At 49.9% G+C, this 18,583-nt stretch overlaps 1 protein-coding gene across 1 annotated transcript; it reads left to right on the top strand.

The window, feature by feature from the left end:
- Window positions 1-499: 499 nt before the first annotated feature.
- Window positions 500-17,218, top strand: SALL4 (spalt like transcription factor 4). Its single transcript, XM_036320976.1, has 4 exons — window positions 500-623; window positions 10,010-12,340; window positions 13,096-13,373; window positions 15,252-17,218. Exons 1-4 carry the CDS (start codon window positions 500-502, stop codon window positions 15,663-15,665), a joined length of 3,147 nt encoding a protein of 1,048 aa, XP_036176869.1. The 3' UTR covers window positions 15,666-17,218.
- Window positions 17,219-18,583: the final 1,365 nt, after the last annotated feature.

Below are 18,583 nucleotides of genomic sequence, written 5' to 3'. Positions count from 1 at the left end.
GTAGCAGCCTTACAAAAAGTCATTTTTGGAGCACACTCATCCGGGACGCTCGTTCCGAAACTTTCACGGGAGCCCCCTGCTTTTTCCTAGGTGCACAGTTCTTTTTCATTTATCCCCAAGGATTCGGGTCGCTGGGGGGAAAGAGGGTCCCCCCACCCCACCCCCCTATTTCGCCCGCGACCCAGCCAATCTGAGCGCGGATGCTAATTAGCTGCGCTCCCGGGACGAACACGCCGTTGTCGCCTGCAGGGCCGGACTACAAAGCCCAGCATGCCTCGCCCCTCCCTGATCAATGAGGGCTTATTTAAATGATCTCTGAGGTCTTGGACCCAGGCCAATCAGCTGTCAGGGCTCATGATAAATCGCAATGCATTATTGATAATAATAATTACCGGGACATGCGCGTTCCGGCCGGAGGGGGGTAAATTTCCCCACGCCGGGACCTGGCGGCCGAGCGGGCGAGTCGCCGCGGCGCTGCGGGCGCCCCCATGCTCGCACCATGTCGAGGCGCAAGCAGGCGAAGCCGCAGCACATCCACGCCGAGGAGGAGCGCGGCACGCAGCCGCCGCCCCAGCCGGCCCCGGGGGTCGCGGCCGCAGCGGCGCCGGCGCCGGGGGAGCCGGGTGAGTGGGGCCGGGGCGGCTTTCCCGAAGCTTCGAGGGCGCGGGCAGCGGGGAGCAGCCGAGAGCCGCCGGGGCGCAGGTCCCGCGACGGGAGCCGCCCGCGCCCCGCGCGCCCCGGTGCCTTTTCCCTTTTCCCCGCGCCCCCCACTTGTGTGAGTTTTCCCCCGAGGTGGCCCTCTTGTTGTAAGATGGACCCCCGCTCCCTCCCGAGCGGTCCCGCTCCGGGCCCGCCGCCCCTCTTAATTGGTTCCACTCCCCTCGCCCCCCCCCCCCCACTTGTGACTTAGGCTCCCCTCCTCCCTCCTGGCGCCGCTTTTCAAAGAAAGACCCCGGGGGTCCCCCCGGGCTTCCCTCACCCCTCGGGCCTCTCTGGGAGCGGGGGGCGGCGCCCCGCGGGGGGCCCCGGGGAGGCGATCTGCGCCCGCGCCCCTCCCGGGCCCGCGGGGGGAGGGGGCGCGACCTCTGGCCCCCCGGGAGCGGGGTGCGGGCCACCCGCGCTGCGGAGGGGCCGGGGAAGGGCTCGGCGGGCCCCTGGAAAGAGAGTCTCTTTTCGGGTTTTCGCTTTTCCCCGCGGGCTGCGCCGCCCGCCGCCGCTCGCCCTCACCTTCGGGGCCTGACCTCAGCCATCTTGATTTCCGATTCCCAAAATAGCCGGCGCCGAGGTGCGGCCCGGGGCCCGGGCGGGGGCCACTGCCCCGCGGGGTGCGCCTCGCGCGGCTTCTCCGGGCGCCCGGCTCCCCCAGCGCCCCCGGGGCCAGCGGGAGGGGAGAGGTCGGCGGGGCTGGGGCTGGGGCTGGGCGGCCGGCCACGCTGCCAGGGGTCCCCGGGTCGGGGCAGCTCGGACCTCGGCCCCGCCCGGCCGACCGGCCGGCCCCCTGCTCCGGTCCCCTCGCCGGGAGGCTGGGGTGCGAGCTGATTCCCACTGTCCCTGCGCCCGGCCCGCCAAATTGCCGCCTGATAAGTTTCAGCGCCCGAATGGGGGCGGGTGGGCTGGAGCTCCGCGCGGCGGCCCCCGCTCCCCGTGCCCCGCGCCGGTGGGGGTGCGGCCCCGCAGACACTCGGAGGTGGAACTCGGGTGGGAAGACGGGCGCTCCTCTAAGGCTCCTATCTTTTTTTTTTTTTTTTTTTTTTCGGAGCGGGGATGAGGACTTCTCCCAACGATAGAGTGGGTTCCTATAAAACCCTACTACCTGCAAAATAACCTTTTTTTCCAGGGCAAATGAGAGAGATCGGCTTCGCGGAGGGGGCGGGCTGTGCGTTTTGGGGTGCCTGAGGGTCGTGCCGCGAGCACCCCGGGTCCCAGGAGGGTGGCCGCGCTGTGCCTGGGGGGTGGGGAAAGCCGCTGGCCCACCTGGAACAAAAGGGTTAACCCCGCGCCCGCCCGCCCGCCGCCTCGGGAGAGGAGGGCGCTCCTGCCCTGACCCTCGCGTCCTGCGCCGACCTCCCCTCCCCCTTCATTTTGGGTGAGCGCGCGCTGCTGGGGCTCCGGTGCGTTGGCACCCTTAGGGGAACTTGTTGCGGGGAGGGGCCGGCCGGAGTTTGCAGTGTTCACCGGGCTGTGCGGTCTCGGGCCCGGCCGTGCGCTCCCTCACTATTGGGGGGCGGGGGGTCGCTCTTGATCAGCGGGGTCGGAGCGGGCGGCGCGGGGTCGAGCGGCCGCCGAGCTGAGCGCGGGCGCCCCCTGGAGGCCCAGTCCCGAGCCGCGCGCTTCGCTGAGAGGCGATCTCCTCGCAGGTACCAGCTCTCACCTGATGGGGCGGGGTGTGGCGGGGAATGGGGAGCGCTGGGCAGGGCCAAGGATGGGCGTCCCCGGGCACTCCAGGCAGTCGCCGGCGGGATCCCTGGCTGTGCCGGGTGTTTGCAAGTCTTTGGGATTCTTGGAGAGAATGCCTCGGTCCTAGGTTGTGCTTGCAGAGTCCCAGGTACCACCGCGGGGCAGAAGGCAGTTTTCCCAAGCAGTCCATTTTAATGGCTGCACTTCGCATTTGGGCCGCCTGTTAGTATCTGAGTACATACAGATATAGCTATATTAGAAAGGCAAATATATAGGTAGGTGTAATTTAAAATTAACATGGGGCCGATCTTACTTTGAAGCGCCCATGTGAGACCCACTTGTAAAGAATACCGTTTTTTGAGGGAGGAAAATGAAGTTTGGCGACCATTTAGCAGATCAAAACATCTGCAGGTGGTCAGGGGGACTCCAGCTACACACAGGACAATTAGCATTTTCTCAAAAGGGTTTTGTGCCCTTTGTGCGAAACTGGATTACAACCTCCAACGATTAAGATTCCCAAGTTTTACGTAACTGCCTGGCCCAGGTTTCTAAACTGAAATGATCTACATTGGCCAGTGAGGACTTTGAAAATCGGGCATTTGGGAGCTCCCCTCTTTATTGAGGGATAGGGACGTGTGTGGGTTTGCAGCTTTAATGTTGGAAGCCGACTTTCTGTGTTTCTGAGTTGGGGAGAGGCAACCCCTTTGGGTTCATTAAAGAGGTTGTTGCACAGGTAGCTGGCCATTCAAGCCTCTGCTGGCTTCCTCACCTGTGGGGAGTTGGACAGGCAGGACAGAGTTGGCCCTTCCTCTTTTTAAGAGAAGGTGGCTTTGTTGTAAGGTTTTAGAGATGTGCGCTGCAGCCGGTTGTGTGCCTTTCAGCGATGCAACCTGTGAGGCCCACCTGGTTTCTCTGAGCTTTCGGGTTCTCGTCTACAGTGGTGTTAAGTGTCCTGTTTAGATCATTTCAACTGTAGAGGGCTCACTGCACTGGGAATGTGATCCGTAATTCTATTGTTCAGAGTCACCATGTCTTTGTTTTTATTTACTTATTTTGTCAAGATGGCGCTGAACTGCCAATTGAGATAATTCTGCATTTTTATCTGCAGCTTACTGTATGCCAGGCCCCAGGCTGGGGGCCTTAAGCACATCATCTTTAGTTCTCATTTTTACTCATCGGAGAGTAAGTGGCAGCTCCCAGTGGAAATGGCGTGCCCATGGCTGCCATGGCTTGTTGGATTGTAGCCTCGCTACAAGGGCTGTTTGTCCTGGTCTGAAGAGGAATTGGCTGTGGGGTGGAATTTTCTGTCAGTTCCTTTGATGAGGGGGCCATGGTTAGTGTTTGGGTGGCTGAGTTTGATCATCTCTCCTCCCTTTTAATTTCTGAGATGTGCGTCTGGAAGCTTTTGGTTTGATGCTCTGGTCTTTATTGCCCTGCAAAAATGATGGGGGAAGAGAGTTCAAGAAGTTCCCCTTTTCATCATCTGTTGTACTTTTGATTACTTTTAAAAAGTACCCAAACATTTTTAAAAGCCTCTAGACCCAGACAAGAACTGCTCCTCAGCCACCGTCATGCTCTTTTATTTTTTGACAACCCCCCACCCCCCATAATTTTGTTCCTGTGTCAGGCTTTGTTCTAGGGGGCCCTGGAGAAGGAGGCAACAAAAGTTTCCTGCCTGCATGAATGTTACAAATTTGCTTCAAAGATGAGCTCCAGTTGAGGCAAAATGGATCACATCTCTGTAATGTCAAGCGCGTGGGTAGCAGTGCTCACACACCCTAGCAGCTCTGCAACCTCCTTTAATTCTTTTGCCCCCTTCCCACCCCTTCCTCTCCCCCCCCTTTCAGCAGAATTCCTGAATTTTGATCCTAGACTGTTTGGAACAATTGTTTTAGCTCTCCATTCAGTAAAAGCTTAATTATTGCTCTAATTTGCCATCTATGAATGAAGTTAAAGGCTTATTAAGTGTTTCTCAGATTGTGGAATTCAGATAAAAAGGCACTTTCAACTGGCTCAGTCCTTGAGGACTTCTCAATTTCCTTTTGTTTTTTTGGTAATTATGCTGCAAGTGGGGGAGGGTAGTAGATATTGTGTACTTTAATCTACTCATTGTAGTTCTTTAATATAGGGATGGGGGGAGGTAAGCTTGAGTCCCAGTGCTTCTCAAGATAAACTTTTTTTGAAGCATTTTCTCATCTCCAGCATTTGATTGGCCTCTGGTAGATGAGCTTTTCTTCCTATACAATGGAAAGAGTATTTTCTCTCCATTTGGCAGTGATTGAATCTAAGACCCCTGCTGGGTTTACTGCATTCTTCCAACTTATTGGATAACTAGATGCTGGGAGATAACATTCCTAAAATTCGGAGTGGGGGTGGGGTGGAAGGATGGAAGCTTTACTTGCTCTGTAATCCTCTGAACTTTGCTTTTTTTCCTTTTGGGAAGGGTTCACTTAAGCATGCCCAGCAATTGTTCATAACAGTCCTCTCACTCTTTGGCAAACACGGTTTCAGTATTTGCCAATGGTGGTCTGGACGTAGAAGTACGTTTTACTGCAAGCAAACAGAGCTCCTGCTGTTTTAAGATTCGAGTGGGATGTGGCTGGTATGGCTACAGAAGAGGCGAGTCTGTGTATACAGTGCAGGCAAGCTGGTATTCAGGCCGTAAATCACTCCTGGAACTGTTAGATCCTTCTAGAGCAGGGGAGCTTAACCTTTTTTGTGCCATAGAGCCCTGCAAAACCGAAACTATTTAAATACATAAAAGGAAATGCATAGAAATACCGGGAAATAAATTGCATTGAGATGGTTATCAAAAGTAAAAGCATTTGTGATAAAGTGACACGTGCTTCTTTATGAACACAGTAAGATGTAGCAGCTGGTCAGGTAATTTCTAGAATTTCCAGTAATGCCTTAACACCCCATGACAATAATCTGTTTTCTGTTGAAACAAACTCACAGGTTCTGTGATACCACTGTGGTATGCGTTCCCTACATTCATAATGAACAGAAACACTGAGTTTTAGTGCAGGTTACTGAAAATAAGTACCTTTCGTGGCCCCCCCCCCCCCCCCACAGCCCCCCAACTGTGGCGTGTTCCCTACTTTCATAATTAAAAGAAACATTAAATTTTGGTTCAGATTACTGAAAATAAATACCTTGTACTACCCACCACCACCACCACACACACTGTGGTATGTTCTCTACATTCAGAATTAAAAGAAATGTTAAATTTTAGTTCAGGTTAGTGAAAAGAAAATTAATTTTTTTCCTATCTAATTCCATGGACCCCAGTTTAAGAATGTCTTAGAAAACCTGCATTTTTAATGAGAATTTTTTTAAATATACTTTTAGTTCAGAGAGGAAGGGAGAGAGGGAGAGAGAGATAGAAACATCAGTGATGAGAAGAATCATTGATCAGCTGCCTCCTGCATGCCCACCACTGGGATGGAGCCTGCAACCCAGGCATGTCCTCTGACCAGGAATCAGCTGTGACTTCCTGGTTCGTAGGTTGACACTCCTTCTGAGGAGGGTGACCACTGAGACACACCTTCCTAGCCTCAATGAGGGAATATCCCCTAGGGCAGTGATGGCGAACCTTTTGAGCTCGGTGAGTCAGCGTTTTGAAAAACCCTAACTTAACTCTGGTGCCGTGTCGCATATAGAAATTTTTTGATATTTGCAACCATAGTAAAACAAAGATTTATGTTTTTGATATTTATTTTATATATTTAAATGCCATTTAACAAAGAAAAATCAATCAAAAAAATGAGTTCACGTGTCACCTCGGACACGCGTGTCATAGGTTAGCCATCACTGCCCTATGGGGTAGAAGGTGTTTTTTTGGGGAGGGTTGTCAAAAACATTGATGGATATTACAGTGGTTTGTGGCCTTCCAAAGGATCACAGTGCGTGACCAGATATACAATGTATTTGTGGCATTAAAATGTCATGGCAAGGGGGTGATTAGGAAAAAAGATGCTTTAAAAGACTCTGTAGAGAGGTGAAATAAAGAAAAAGTCGGAGAAGCTCTGCTCTAGAAGAAACAATGATAAATGAGGCCACAGAACTTCCCTTATGGTATTTAAGAAGACAATCCCCGCTCTTCCATTTTCTGGTTATCCGTTTGTCCCATTGAGCTACTTAATTGTTTCTGAGTCTCACTTTCCACATCTTCCAAATGGGAGCAAAGACTTGTTTGGGTATCAGAGTATGGAGTGTATATTTTGTTGTTCAGACCCTTACAAAGTGGGCTGGGCATTGTGGGGTGGGCTTTCCTGGAGATTTCCAGAAGTAGAATGGTTGAGACAAAGGGTGTAAATATGCTAATTAAAAAGAAACCATAGTACAAAAGTATATACAGTTTATTAATCCTCACCCCAGGGTATTCTTCCCATTTATTTTTAGAGAGAATAGAAGGAAGGGAGAGGAGGGAGTTAAGAGAGAGAAACATAAACATAGCTGTGAAAGAGACACATAGATCAGGGGACTGCGAATTGAACCTGAAACTCATTGGTTTGAGGCCCAGGGCTCCAACCACTGAGCACACCAGCACTGAGCATTTCACATCTTGGGAAGTGTGCCATAGATGCTGTCTGTGTTCTAGAAGTTGATAAGTATTTTTAACTTGATTCTTGAAATAATGACTGTTGTGGAACAGTATTGGGACAAGAAGGAAGGCAGTACCTCCTTGATGAGCACCACCTGGAAGTTCAGAGCTGCATTGCGTCCTAACCATATTATTTTATTGTATTTTTTATAATCCTCATCCGAGGATTTTTTTCCATTGATTTTCTTAGAGAAAGTGGAAGAGAGGGAAAGACAAATATCGGTGTGAGAGAAACACACGGATTGGTTGCCTCCTGCATAAGCCCCTATCTGGGCCTAGGCCTGGGAGGAGCCTGCAACCAAGTTACGTGCCCTTGACCGGAATCAAACCCGGGACTCCGGTCTGCAGGCTAATGCTTTGTCCACTGAGCCAAACAAGCTAGGGTGTATCCTAACTTTAAAGTCAACTTCTGGGTGTCCCAGAAAGGTGGTAACCTATGCTCTAGCCACCCCCCCTCCCCCAGCCAACCTGACTCCTCCCCCTGGAGTTTCTGTGAGAGGAAAGATAGTTGCATTCTCAACAGAAGAAACATGATAGGAAGTGCAAGAACAAAGAAAGGACGAGTTCAAATGGAGGTGTGGGTGCTGCCTGCCTGGGTTTTAATAAGTGTAGTGTTTATGGGGCACCTGTTGGTGCATAGTCCGAATGCTGGAGGCTGGAGGCCCATCTTTTCATCCTAGAAGGTGAGAAGTAGTCAATGAGCTCGTCAAGACTGTTGTCAGCAGCCCTAGTTGCCCACCTTTAGAAATAGGTGGGGGGAGGGGGGATAGAAAATATATTTTTTTTTTCAAAGAGCCCTTGTAGGTGGCTGGCTTGTTTGGAGCGCCTTCCCATACGTGAAAAAGGTTGTGGGTTTGATTCCTGGTCAGGGCATGTACCTGGACTGCTGGTTCCATCCCCGGTCACAGTGGCTCTGGGAGCCAGCTGATGGGTGTTTCTCTCTCTCTTCCTCTCTAAAATCAATGAACGTCCTTGGGTAAGGATTAAAAATAAATAGAAGAGGTGGGGGAACTAATGTTCACTGAATATCTATGGTATCTGTACTTTTCACAGATCCTAGGATGGTTGGTGCTAAGCACAGCAGGTGCTCAAGCATTTGTTGAATGAATCACTTAACCCAGACATCTACCTTAGGAAGTTGTTGTAATTACACATGGCTTTTAAAATTTTATTTATTGACTTCAGAGAGAGAGATGTCGATTTGTCATCCCACTTATTTACATATCATTGGTTGCTTCATGTATGCGCTGTGGCTTGGGATAGAATCCACAAGCTTGGCTTATTGGAACAATACTCCAGCCAACTGAGTTACCTGGCCAGGGCTGATAATACATGCTTAGTAGCCCACCATATCAAACCTTTTATTGATGGGCCAGTGCTGGATTGGCTTTGCTGGCTTATATGGACAGAAGTCCCTGCCCCTGGTCCCTGATTGGTCAGAATAGAGCTGATTGGCAGGAGCTGCACAGCTCCAATTGGAGGGGGAAAGCTTCCATCTTATTGATTGAAATAGGATTTTAGGATCTGCTTTATAGGGACATGCACTTTAGCCCAGAGGCAGGCACTCCAACTCCACCTTCTCTGTGAAGTGTAGTATGTGTGAGAGGTCCCTGTGCAGAAAAGGCTGCTAAGCTCTGTTTGTTTGTTTGTTTTAATTTGAACCCAATTAGCCACCAGGATCCCTTGTTAGTGACTTTTTTCTCTTTAGGGTTCAAATCCTATATAATAAATAGGTAATATGCAAATTGACCATCACATCCTTGCACAAAGATGGCCGGCAGGGGAGGGCAGTTGGGGGGGGACCAGGCCTGCAGGGGAGGGCAGTTGAGGGGGGACCAGGCATGCAGGGGAGCAATTAGACATCGATTAGGCTGGCAGGGGAGTGGTTAGGGAGTGATCAGGCAGGCAGGCAAGCAGTTGGTAACCAGCAGTCCCGGATTGGAGAGGGTGCAGGCTGGGCTGAGGGACACCCGCCCTCTACCCCCAGTGCACAAATTTTGTGCACCAGGCCTCTAGTTTCTAACATAATTTTCATTGACCACATGAAATCCATTTGCCATCAGAAGGCCTGCTTTCAGTGGGTTGAAATCTGTGAAGGCAATTATAACTAGAGGCCTGGTGTATGAAATTTGTGCACGGGTAGGGTCCCTAGGCCTGGCCGGCGATCAGGGCCAATCGGGGCCTTCCTTCGTTTCACACTGCCCCCTGATGGTCAGCGCATGTCATAGCAAGTGGTCAAACTCCCAAGAGGACACTGCATATTAGCCTTTTATATATATAGATAAATTGTATGAGTTTCCTAGGGCTATTGGAATCAATTGCCACAAAGTGGGAGACTTAAAACAACTGAAATTTATTCCCTCATGGTTTTGGAGGCTAAATGTACAAAGTCGGGGTATTGGCAGGTTCGATTCCTTTTGGAAGCTCTGAGGGAGCATCTGTCCCTTGCCTTTGTCCTGCTTTCTATTGGCTCCTACTTCCCTACCTTCTATAAGCCAGCAGCCTTGGTTTATAGCACATAACTCCCTCACCCAGCCTTTTTCCCTGTCTCTAATCTCCCTTTCCTTTATAAGCGTTGGGCAGGGGACTCATACTAATTACATTTGCAAAGTTCCTCTTCCTAATAAGGTCACACACACATGTGCTGGAGTTAGTGCTTAGACATATTTGCACCCTTGCCAGGTAGCTCAGTTGGTTAGTGTCGTCCCGATATGCTAAGGCTGCGTGTTTGATCCCTGGTCAGGGCTCATACAAGATGCAACTAAAGAATGTATAGATAAGTGGAATACCAAACCAATGTTTCCTCTTAAAAAAAACAATTAAAAATAATAGACATGTTTGGAAGGACATTCATTGACCCACTACGTAAGTGGTTGGTTTTTCAGATTCTTTATATATTTGATTTCCTTACACAGACTGATGCATTGTGGGTGGTCATGGTTCTTCCTAAGAAATTGTCTCTCTTCCTTCCTTGAACAGAGTTCTTAGCTTTTCCTCTCTTCACAGGTGCTTCAGTGAACTACCCGGGGACTGGTGATGACATGAATGGGGACCCAGCGACAGGAAAGAGGTCTCGTCAGGAGGAGACTCACATCTGTGAGAAATGCTGCGGAGAGTTCTTCAGCGTCTCTGAGTTCTTAGAACATAAGAAAAATTGCACTAAACACCCACCTGTCCTCATCATGAACGACAGCGAGGGGCCGATGCCTTCCGAAGACTTCTCCGGGGCTGGGCTGAGCCACCCGCCACGCAGTCCAAGCATTAAGGACAGTCACAGGGAGAGTGGCAGCAGCTCAGGGGACTTGAAGGAGAAGCCAGGGGCGGAGTCTGTCCTGTACTTAAAGACAGAACCTGCCCTGCCACCCACAGCCCAGGACTTAAGCTATTTACCCAAAGGCAAAGTGGCCAACACTAAGGACACTCTTCAAGCACCACGGGGCACCAAGGTGGCAGTGAATCAGCAGAGCGCGGACACGCTGCCCACCCCCCTACCCGGTGCCAACAGCATCCGGTGGGTCCTGGAGCAGATCCTGTGTCTGCAGCAGCAGCAGCTACAGCAGATCCAGCTCACGGAGCAGATCCGTGTCCAGGTGAACATGTGGGCCGCCCATGCCCTCCACTCCGGTGCAGCGGGAGCGGACACCCTGAAGACCTTAGGCAGCCACGTGTCCCAGCAGGTCTCTGCGGCCGTGGCTTTGCTCAGCCAGAAAGCTGGAAGCCAAGGTCTGTCCCTGGACACCTTGAAACAAGCCAAGCTACCTCACACAAGATTCCCTTCCCCCACCAGCTCGGTGTCCCCAGGGCTGCTGTCATTTTCCCTGAGGCCGGATGGGACGAGGGTGCTCCCAAACCGCATCCCCGGTGCTTTGCTACCCCCGGCCCCAAGCTCTGTGCTCTTCCAGAGCCCTTTCTCCACGGTGGCGTTAGACCCATCTAAGAAAGGGAAAGGGAAGCCACCCAATGTGTCCCCGGTGGATGTCAAACCCAAAGACAAGGCCACCCTCTACAGGCACAAGTGTAAGTACTGTAGCAAGGTTTTTGCGACTAATAGCTCCTTGCAGATCCACCTCCGATCCCATACTGGAGAGAGACCCTTTGTGTGCTCTGTCTGTGGCCACCGGTTCACCACCAAGGGCAACCTCAAGGTACACTTTCATCGACACCCCCAGGTGAAGGCGAATCCCCAGCTGTTTACCGAGTTCCACAACAAAATGGCAGCAGGCAATGGCGTTCCTTATGCACTCTCTGTACCTGTCCCCATAGATGAATCGAGTCTCTCTCTAGACAGCAAACCTGTCCTGGTCACAGGGACCACCAATGTAGGTCTACCTCAGAACCTCTCTTCGGGGACTAACCCCAAGGACCTAATGGGTGGCCCACTGGTCCCCGACCTGCAGCCTGGGCCGTCTCCGCAAAGTGAGGATGGATCCCTACTCTTTGGGGTGGGGCCAAACCATAATTCCCCAAGAACTGGTGGCTTCCAAGGGAGAGGGGCACCCGAGCCAGGGTCAGAGACCATGAAGTTGCAGCAGCTGGTGGAGAACATTGACAAGGCTACAACTGACCCCAACGAATGTCTCATTTGCCACCGGGTCTTAAGCTGCCAGAGCTCCCTCAAAATGCATTACCGAACCCACACCAGGGAGAGGCCCTTCCGCTGTAAGATCTGTGACCGAGCTTTCTCCACCAAAGGCAACCTGAAGACACACTTCAGGGTTCACCGAACCAACACATCCATAAAGACGCAGCATTCGTGTCCCATCTGCCAGGAGAAGTTTACCAACGCAGTCATTTTGCAGCAACATATTCGGATGCACATGGGTGGTCAGATTCCCAACACACCCCTGCTGGAGAGTCCCTGTGACTTGATGGGTCCCGAGCTGATGATGGTGGGTGAGAATGGCCACACAGGTGTTGTCTGTCACGACGACATTGTCGAAAGCATCGATGCTGATAAAGTCAGCTCCCAGGATGCTCCCAGCAGCTCCTCGAAGGTCCCCATGCCTCTTTCCAGCATCCACTCGGCATCGCCCACAACAGGGTTCACCTTGATGGCCCGCCTGGAGGCCTCGGGGAAGGTAGGTCCTGCTCCTCTGGTCCTGCAGCGGCAGAGCAGCCAAGAGAATGGTTCGGTGGAGAGTGATGGCTTGACCAACGACTCCTCGTCCTCAGTGATGGGAGGTCAAGAGTATCAGGGCCAAAGTCTAGACATCCTGGAGGCGACCTCCTTTCAGGCCCTCTCCCCGGCCAATAGCCAAGCAGAAAGCATCAAGTCCAAGTCTCCTGATGCTGGTGGCAGAGCAGACAGCTCGGACAGCAGCCGCACCGAGATGGAAGGTGATAGAGCTTTGGATTTAACTTATGTCCGTTTCAGGCACAAGGTCATCCAAAAGGAACCTGGGTGGAACTTGGCACACGGAGAGTGTGATAAATGTGAAGCATCCTCTGTAGGGCAGGTAGCCGTTCTGCACTTCTGGGTGGAGGGAAAGAGTAACTTCCTTTATCCCAGTAAGGACATCTTTGATTTAATGCCCGTTGGCTGTGGACAGTGGGCTTTTTTTGTTTTTATTTTGGTGTTTGGGCCCTGTGGGGACATAGGGTAATCTTAAAGAGCAGAAGCATTTTGAGGAGGCGGGCACTGTTATTTGGCCACTGAGACAAATCATCATTTCTTGATTCTGAGGTCCCACTCCCTAGTGTGAGGTTCACAAATGAATAACGGGGTAAAAAAAGAATCTAACCCTTTTGAAATGCACATATAAATGGTGGGGTGCCTATTGAACTACATCAGAGAGAAGGATGGGCACCTGGTCATACTTCAAGGTAACTCTTTATATAGGGATTTGGACTTGAATGCATGTTATGTGTTACATACCTTTACAGCAAAATGGTAAAATTTCCTAAGTGTGTGAGTCATGATCATTCTCCGCACAGGTAAAGTCAAAGGAGAGCTGCTTCCGGGGTGTGAACTTCCTGAAGCCCTTTCCAGGAAGCCGAGTGGGGGGCAGGAGTTTTCAAAGTTCTTTTTTGGTTTGAAGTGTGAATGAGTTTGGGGTGATAAAGTTTTGGGATTTTTTTTCTCTGTGCACTAGGTCGGAGCAGTCTCCCATCTGCATTTGTCCGAGCCCAGCCAACCTACGTCAAAGTGGAAGTTCCTGGTGCGTTTGGACCCGCGACCATGTCCCCAGGCCTGGCACCTTTGCTGGCGGCCCAGCCACGCCGCCAGGGCAAGCAGCACGCCTGCACGCGGTGCGGGAAGAACTTCTCGTCGGCCAGCGCCCTCCAGATTCACGAGCGGACTCACACGGGGGAGAAGCCCTTCGTGTGTAGCGTCTGTGGGCGAGCTTTCACCACCAAAGGCAACTTGAAGGTGAGTTCCCTGGGGTTTCGGCGGGGATAGGATCCAGGTGGGGAGGGGCATCTCTTGGTGTTCTCCATCCACAGTACACCTTCTACTAGGAGCAAATGGGATATTACACTTCAAAACTGGCTCTTCAAAGAAATATTCTTTAAAAAGAACTAAATTTTCTTGTCCTAGCCAGTTTGGCTTAGTGGATAGAGTGTTGGCCTGTGGACTGAAGGGTCCCAGGTTCAGTTCTGGTCAAGGGCACGTACCTCGGTTACAGGCTCGACCTCCTCCCTGGCTCTGGATCCCTGGCCTGACCAGGGCACATGTGGGAGGCAACCAGTTGATGTGTCTCTCAGATCAATGTTTCTCAGTCTCGCTCCCTCCCTTCCACTCTCTGAATAACAATGGAAAAAATGTCCTCGGCTGAGGATTAACAAAAAAATAAAAAACAAAATAAAAGTAATTGTATTTTCTCTATCCTGGCATCTCTGATACTGGACGCTTCTTGCTGTCAGTGTCTGTGATCAGTGATTCTTTTCTAATCTCAGTGGCAGCTAAAATCATGACACATTTTACAAGGGGTGTCGTCAAGGAGAGGACACGAAGTCTGCACTCCGCTCCCGTCTCTTGGTGTTCAGTTTAGCGTAGGCCATTGTCCTCCTGGGCTGGGCGGACCATGCCGCCTTTCAGCAATCGTTCAGTAGCTGTGTGAAATCATAAATGGTATCTGTCATGTGTGGTAACGTAGAACTGATCAGTCATGTGATGGCCACCCTGCACTGTACGTTGCTTTTGTCTTCTGAGGCTGCTGGTTTGAAAAGAATGCCATCTGTTAAACATACAATAAAGGACCACCGCAGTGTGCCTCCAGGTCATCAGCGGTGCATTTCAAAGTAGAACAGCTGGTTCTATGGCCTATCGTTACATGACAGGTTGGTTCCACCTAAGATTTCACACAGGAGATGGAGGGAAGACCCTCCCACGTAAGGATTGGAAGTGGCCCGCATGAGGACACAGGATGGAACTTGGGGACCTGAGTTTTCCTCTTGGCCTGGCCCCTGGTCTTACACAAGCCATGTCTCTCTGGTTCTCTTCTCTCCCTCTCCAGAGTAGAACACTCGTTTAATGCTTTGTAGTTAGAGTAAAGATCGGAACTTCATCTTAAAGATGGCCTAGGAGACAACTGTATATGTCATTTTGAAAATGGAAAATACTTATCACAAAACAACCTATTCTTTTCAGTCCAATTGGCAAAACTGCGGGAGGAAGAACATGAAGTAAGTTAAGCTCTAGTACGACTCCCAGAAATACAAAGGTTACATTTGATCACAGGCCCTGCTGTCAGCCAGGGGAGGTCTGGAGCTGCTCTCGCTGCACTGGGGGCTTGAGGCAGGGGCTCCTCGTTCCTGGGTTTCCCAGGCATGGGGGTCCTGGTAATGATGGCCTCAGGCTTGTCCTGGAGATGAAATGAGTTATATAGTAAAGTGTTTCAAATTATGCCTGCAACATCTTAACAGCTTCTTAGAGCAATAAAGAGCAAGTCACTTCCGAGCTCTATGAGGTAACTCCCGACTACTAAGGTTGTCAGTGAAGATGAAATGAGAAAGCCTGGTACCACTTCAGTTTTTTAAAGAAGCTGAAAGGGGGTTGAGAATTCAAGCAGAACCAGGAAAGTAATTGCAGAAAGGAGTTGAAGAAGCAGTGGGTAGTACAAGCAGCTAAATTTTTTTCCCCCTCAAGAGAACAGATACCTGGTTTTTTATATATGAAATCTAATTTTTAAATATAAATTATATTAATACTGTTTGGCTACAACCAAACCCCCACACAGGCTGACTGTGGCTTGCCAGCATTCACATCTCGGTTTCGGTGGAAACCTTTCTGTCCCCCTTCCCCTAGGTTCACTATATGACGCATGGCGCCAACAGCTCCGCGCGCCGCGGGAGGAAGCTGGCCATCGAGAACACCATGGCTCTTCTAGGAACAGACACAAAGAGGGTCCCAGAGGTGTTTCCCAAGGAAATCATGGCCCCTTCGGTGAACGTGGACCCTGTTGTGTGGAACCAGTACACCACCATGCTCAACGGTGGTCTGGCCATGAAGACCAACGAGATCTCGGTGATCCAGAGCGGAGGCATCCCGACTCTCCCGGTGTCCCTGGGCGCCAGCTCCGTTGTCAGCAACACCACCGTCTCCAAGATCGACGGCTCCCAGTCGGTTAGCAGCGACGTGGAAAAGCCGGGTGCTGCCGACAGCGTCCCCAAACACCAGTTCCCTCACTTCCTGGAGGAAAACAAGATTGCGGTCAGCTAAGCGACGGGAGAGCCCGTGTGAAGGAGAAATGCAGAGTGACCGCTTGAACTGGATCTTTTGTTTTTGTCGTTGTTGTTGTTGTTTAAAAACCCATCTCCTCCTGTTTGTTTTTTTACTGATGTGCAAATGTTTACAGTTGTGACCACAACCTCAGGCACGTCCAACAATCACGATGTTGCTATGCTGCTTTGCTAAAAAAACCAAACAAAAACCACACACATACTAAAGTAAATACAGACTAGTATATATTTTTTTAAAATTTTGGAAGAAGCGGGTCTTGCAAAGTGGCTTTGTTACTTGAGACAAACTGTATATATGAAGACTTTGTACAAGCTAGAGGAACTGTTTCCAAAGATTGTCCCTGTTTCAAGTTGGAACTTACTAAACCACGATGGGAAAGAAACTGCTTAGCCTCACTGGGGCGGGGGGGCTGCATACTTCCGGGACTGTGTGCGGGTAAGTGGACTAGGTCTGTTGTCCTTGGTGGCCTGCTTTGTATGTCCCTCGACCCTGCACCCATCTTTTGTTTTCTTTCCTTTTTGAATGTACTTTTTATTTTTAACTAAGGTGTGGCATTACAGAATCCCTTCCACCTTGGGCCCGTGAGTAGGATGCCCTCCAATGGACGGTCTTGGTCCCTCGGGAGTCGGTGTGTGTGTTGCTGCTGTTGAAATAAGAGTTCAGTGGGAGCCCTAAGCGTGCCAATGTCTTCCCTGCTTCCCGATGCCGCCTTCCTGAGCACCAGGACAGGTGGGCACCTGAGCAGGGGACCTCAGGTGACTTGATTTAGTTCACCAGTGCCTACTCTAGCGAAGACATGAGTCTTTCATTCTTGAAGAAACTCATGGAGGGCATGTTTCTGATAAGAGGTTCACATACTAATTTTTATAAAAATTTTGATGTGACTTATGCCAAGTAATTGTGAAGATTCTTTCCCCCCGTTAGTACTGCATGAATGTTACAAAGTTGGAACAGGCGAGTCCTGGGTATGAAAGCTTTAATTTATCTACCTCATTTATTTTTTATTTTTGTAGCTTTAGTCTCTCTTTTCCTATGTTATGACCGCTGAAAGTGTTCCCAGTCCCTGTCTTAAACCTAAGAGTTGATGTATTGGTGGGAGCGGCTGGACCTTCAAGATGTTTTGTGATTTTTTTTTAATCCCTTTCTTGCATATGTAATAAGCAAATGCTGAAACTTTGCTCTGATGGTTTAACGAGGAAGAAGAAGGAAAGACCCTGGTTTCTGAGTCTTTCCCCTCAATGTGGAAATGTACATCAAAACGTGTATCAAAAGTTGGTCTCTGAGTTATTGCACCTGACTTCAGGATAAAAAAAAATTATTATTTTTTTGCCAAGTTGTGCCTTTCCTTCTGAAATTGTAATGAACACAAGACTAGAACCTGTTTACACTGTGAAGTGGATATTGTTACGGAGGACATGCCAGGGGCTTTCTCACTGTTACGCCTCGTGAATGTGCGATCTACGGAGAAAACCTTGTAGTTTTACCTGCTGATGCTGACTGATGGAAAATAAATTTTGGTATTTTTCCCCTCACCAGATGTGTCTAAGTTTTTCTGGTCCTTTCTGCTCTAACCTGAGAGTCCATCCTTGACAAACATTTCCAGGTGACTCCTGACCTCAAGGTCCTACAGTGAAGATGTTTATCCAGTTAATCTGTGCTTGACCCACTTCTCAAGCACGTAACCAACTACTTGCTGGTTCATATCTTTTCTTTTTTAAAAAAAAACAACATTTTTTTTATTGATTTCGGGGGGTGGGGGGGAGAGAGAGAGAGAGAGAGAGAGAGAAACATCAATGATGACCGAGAATTATTGACTGGCTGCCTCCTGCACGCCCCACACGAGATCAAGCCCGCAACCCAGGCTTGTGCTTTGACCGGGAATCGAACTCTGACCTCCTGTTCATAGGTGGACATTCAATCACTGAGCAACACTGGCCAGGCTGTATCATTTTTTAAGGCATAAAAGTTTTATTAGAGTTAACTTCACTAGAGAACTCTTGCTTGTGTTTGCTTATGACTACAGAGGACTTAAGCACTAGACTACCACACATCTCAGTCCATCCTGACCAAGTCACCGGGCAGAGAGACAATATTTTTAACCATCTCATAATTATGGGTTGCTTAGGAGGGAATGGGCTGAGAGTCAAATAGGCAGCCCTTGATTCCAAGGGTAGTGGGAAAAGTGCTCATTGGAGGGAGACACAGGGCAAGGCCAGGTTAGTGACCTGGTAACGTACCCTCTTGTTGCACATCTTTTGCTGTTTGTCTTTGCAAACCCAATGGCAAGAAGCAGCATGAGACCCCAGAACCTTTGTGGCTGTGAACCTCACATTATCCTGAAGTATATTCCCTTGACATCCAGCAAAGGGCTGGGAGTTGTGTTCTGATGACCTTTGACCTGCATGTCAACTTCTTTGCAAGTGGATGTTTTCCACCCTCCCCTGACCCTCAAGGTCTGTCCTTTGGCCTCAGTGCTAAATTTAGGAAGAAGCAGCCACACTGTGACTCAGAGACAGATTAAGCTGGTCCTTAAGATAGCTGAAATGCAAAGTACCTAATTTAAGCTAATAACATGCCTTGGTCCCAAGTGTACAATTTTCACACTTTCTCCCTCTTGATAGTAACCCACAGGTGAGTTATGTCTTTCTAGATTCAAATGTATGGTAATTATTTTATTTAAGAAAAAAAGTATATATCTTTAACCCCCTCTCCAGCATATTTTACACATCTTTCCCAGGCAAAGCCCGTTTCTGGCTAATTGTTTTTAAATATCTACAATAATATAGAAATGTTTAATTAGCTATTTTAGACGATACGTCTATTTCCCTCAAACTATTTTGTTAAAGCATTTTGATCATTGCCCTGGCTGGGTAGCTCAGTTGGTTAGAGCATCCCAA

This window comes from Myotis myotis, unplaced genomic scaffold, assembly GCF_014108235.1.
Source record: "Myotis myotis isolate mMyoMyo1 unplaced genomic scaffold, mMyoMyo1.p scaffold_m19_p_9, whole genome shotgun sequence".
Taxonomy (NCBI): Eukaryota; Metazoa; Chordata; class Mammalia; order Chiroptera; family Vespertilionidae; genus Myotis; species Myotis myotis.
Note: the sequence above shows the minus strand (reverse complement) of the source record. Positions and strands in the feature narration are given on the sequence as shown.